The 4,139-nt window shown below is 40.2% G+C and overlaps 1 protein-coding gene across 1 annotated transcript in view; it reads left to right on the plus strand.

Annotated features, from left to right (window-relative positions):
• The first annotated feature begins 2,180 nt into the window (after positions 1–2,180).
• The window catches only part of tmem231 (transmembrane protein 231), a 70,482-nt gene continuing 68,523 nt past the window's right edge, over positions 2,181–4,139 (plus strand). Inside the window, exon 1 of the mRNA XM_048605783.1 lies at positions 2,181–2,346. Within this exon, the coding sequence (XP_048461740.1) occupies positions 2,245–2,346 (102 nt within the window). The 5' untranslated portion in view covers positions 2,181–2,244. The remainder of the gene's footprint in view (positions 2,347–4,139) is intronic.

Here is a 4,139-nt window from a genome sequence, read left to right on the forward strand (position 1 = left end):
CTTATTCCTAACTGTGGGAGAAATTGTAAAATTGTAAAATGTTAAGCAGGAAGAGTTGTTCTTTCTTGATGTACCAGTAGAAGATCAGTTGAAGAACATAGTAAAGAGACCTAATTTTCATCAAGATCTTCTACATATGTGCACTACTAGGGGAAAGAAAAGACTTCAATGCCAGAAGTGAAATTTATGATGGGACTTCAAACCAGCCTTGGGGAATTCTTGTCCAACTCTAATCACATTTCTTTCATGCAGTATGTTGATGGGGCAGTGTAGCTCACTTATAGCGAAGGGAGCTTGCAAGTTATTTATTTTTCTACCAATGACATTCCTAGTGCTAAGAGAATGAACTGCATAGTATCAAACTTGGCAGTTTCTGGTTTCACGAACAAATATTATGTGTGAATACTCACCTGAAGCCATTTTGCAAATCCATTCATGAAGCCATTTTTGAAAATTATATGTTCTTGGCTCTGATCTGAGCTGTGATCATTGTAGAACAGAAATCATTGTGATGTGCCCTCAAAAGCTAACGTCCTGAATATGATTCATTTCGTTAGGGAGTTTGGTTGTCCTAATTGCAATAAGCTAAGAAAAAGTGGCAGTGGTCATGCTAGGGTATTCCCAATTGACCTTGAGGATGTTGGTGTGCCTTGCAGGAAACATAGACATAGACATAGACACATAGAAACGTAGACATAGAAACGTAGACATAGAAACGTAGACATAGAAACGTAGAAGATAGGAGCAGGAGGAGGCCATTCAGCCCTTTGAGCCTGCTCCGCCATTCTTCACAATCATGGCTGATTGTCCAACTCGATAGCCTAATCCTGCTTCCTCCCCATAACCTTTGATCCCATTCACCCCAAGTGCTATATCTCGTTGCCTCTTGAACACATTCAATGTAGTTGATGCCAAAACTTCCTGTGGTAATGAATTCCACAGGCTCACTACTCTTTGGGTGAAGAAATCTCTTCTCATTTCCGTCCTAAATTGTCTACCCCGAATCCTCATACTGTGACCCCTGGTTCTGGGCACACCCACTATTGGGAACATCCTCCCTGTATCTACCCTGTCCAGTCCTGTTAGAATTTTACAAGTCTCTGAGATCCCCCCCTCATTTGTCTGAACTCCAGCAAAAACAATCCCAACTTAGTCAGTCTCTCCTCATACGTCAGACCTGCCATCCCCGGAATCAGCCTGCTAACCTTGCTGCACACCCTCAAGAGCAAGAGCATCCTTCCTCAGAATTGGAGAATCACAGAGAAACCCTTCTGTGTATGATAACAAATGAAACAAATGGAACACCACAGGGAATAAAGGACCCTTTGTGATTGGAACACTATGATTTGTTACAAGGAACTGCCATTGACTAGATGTATGGTGTCCTAGAACTTTTCAGACTCTTAATTTAGCCAAAATATGCGCTAGTCCCATTCATCATTGGTAGACATAGACTACATGCAACAATAGACATTGTTGATCGGAGGCTACTTGGTATAAAGCTAACAAATTTAATCCTTTGCTTCTAAAGTCCATCAAACAACATTTGGTAAATTGTAAACAAATGAACACAGGGCTCTGCTTTTATATTCTTCTGTATCTGTACTGTGCGGCATTCAACCTAATCATTTCTACCATCACCACTTTCTGGGTGAAGCTATTTATGTACTAAGCAAGGCGGCAGTAAGTCAAGATCATTAAGGTCTATCAAGGAAAATAGCAGTCCTACTATTGATGAACTTTTCTATTTACATTTGTCCAGTCCAAGAAACAATATTATTTTTGGTGTTATATGGCCAAAGGTTACAGAGGGGTGTGTGTATGTTTTTTTTGGCGGGGAGGGGAGAGTAGAAGTGACAAACTACTGCAAATATTTCCATTGCCTTCATGGGAAATTGTTTGGTGATACCCTGCTGGCTGAATTGGTAATTAGTTGCTGCTTGTTCTTCTTAGATTATCTAGCTGTTGTAGTTTAGGCACTTAGGTTTGTGGTTAGTTAACAACAGTTTACTCCATTAATCAGACAGTATATGAAACAATTACAGAAATTGTAATGTACAGTATGATGTATATTAATGTGTAGCACTTTATAGTTGTAGTGTTGTACTGAATGAAAGACTTCAATTTTAAGCTTACGTAAATGAATGATCTTTTAATTAATCTGATTTTCTTACCATAGGTTTTTGGTTAAAAGTAAACACCTATGAAGAGCAGCCAAATATTAGATTCCAATATCAAGTTTTGATGATTGTTGGAACTAGCGCAAGTGGTGACTTTGTGGCTTGGAGCACGTTTGAGAACTTTAATAATCTGCAAGGGGACAATCTTCGATTCCCATTAGTGACAGTAAGTCGTTCAAATTGATACAATTATAATATTCTGTATATAACTTCCATTTTAAAGTTAATTTAAAGATATTCTTTACACCTGCATATCAATTCATGAGCGCCAGCGAATTTAACTTGTTAGGAATTTCTGCATTTTTCAGTGTCCGTTTGAACAAGATGATGGAGATTCTTTGCTGTCATGTATTCCAACTTCTGGCAGCATATTATCTGTACCATTTTTTGTTTGTATTGGTACAAACCACCAACATTAACCTCTGAAAATGAACCATCTGTAGGCCATTACTGACAGTGTTGTAAATGGTGATTCCTTTCATAGTTAACCAGGACATGCTGAAGAGATAATAGAGAGCAGTTAATAGTTAATGGAGCATATGTTTTAGGGCTTTTGCCCCAGAGGGGCCCTTTGGTGCAGCAGTAGTGTCCATACCCCTGGACTAAGAGACCCGGGTTCAAGTTCCATCCCCTCCAGAGGTGTGTAATCACATCTCTGAATAGGTTGCTTGGAAAAATAGGGCTTTCTTGTATGGCACTGGTAGTGTCCCTATCCTTGGACCAAGAGACCCGGGTTCAAGTCCCACCTGCTCCAGAGGTGTGTAATAACATCTCTAACCAGGTTGATTAGAAAAACAAGAGGGCACAAAAACCTTACTTATAGCGCAGTGGTAGTGCCCCTACCCCTGGACCAGGAGACTGGGGTCAAGCCCCACCTACTCCAGATATGTGTAATAACATCACTGAACAGGTTGATTAGAGGAGTGGGTTAATGATAAAAGGACTTTTGTAAGGGCTTGTATGGCACAGTGGTAGTGTCCCTACCCCTGGCCTGGGTTCAATTCCCACCTGAGCCAGAGGTGTGTAATAACATCCCTGCACAGGCTGATTAAAAAAGTAGATTAAATGGAACAAAAACTTAAAAACAGTTAGAGCTTTTGTAAGGGCTCTTGTGGCACAGTTGGAGTATCCCTACCAGGAGACCCAGGCTCAAGTACCATTCTATTCCAGAGGTGTGTCATAACATTTCTGAGCATGTTGATTAGAAAACAATCTGGTGATTTTAAAAACAAAACCTGACGATTTGGTGATGGGTTGTTTTTAAAAAAAAATAAAAATGAGGCTCCTGTGGTGCAGCGGTAGTGTCCTCCTCCTTAGTCAGGAGTTGGGTTCAAGTCCCATCTGCTCCAGAGATGTGTTATAACTTTGCTGAACAACTTGATTAGAAAATATCTGAATCTGTGGCTCTTGTGTTGTGGTAGAGCCTGTACCCCTGAGCTAGAAAATGTCCTTTGAGTGTAGAACTGAATGTCAGTTATTATGAAAGTCTTGTTGTTAACTTCTACCTTTTGTTCAGTGCCAATTTAAATATTCTGGTGTGTAGGAAATTAAGGCTTACTTTTCATAATGTGGCTTTATGGTTAATGGAGTGTTGATAATTATTGGGCATATTGATGAATTCTTTTAAATCGGCTTCTGTATGAATCCAAACACCTCATAGTCAACACATGTACAGAAGCTTTGTTATTATGTGACTGCATCACCTAATAAATGAATTCATGAAAATAAAAGAAAAGTAGCCTCTCCATAACAGCAGACAGGTCTCCTGGCTTGGTGGTGATTGGCAAGTGAGAGATGTGCTGAGCCACAAAGATGTGGATCGTAATGGTGCACAATTCTGCTGCTACTGTTGGTCCATGACACCCAAACAATGTTAATTTTTGACAACAAGGTGCAGGGCTGGATGAACACAGCAGGCCAAGCAGCATCATAGGAGCAGAGAGCCTCTCTGCTCCTATG

Source organism: Rhincodon typus, chromosome 15, assembly GCF_021869965.1.
Source record: "Rhincodon typus isolate 14 chromosome 15, sRhiTyp1.1, whole genome shotgun sequence".
NCBI classification, from domain to species: Eukaryota; Metazoa; Chordata; class Chondrichthyes; order Orectolobiformes; family Rhincodontidae; genus Rhincodon; species Rhincodon typus.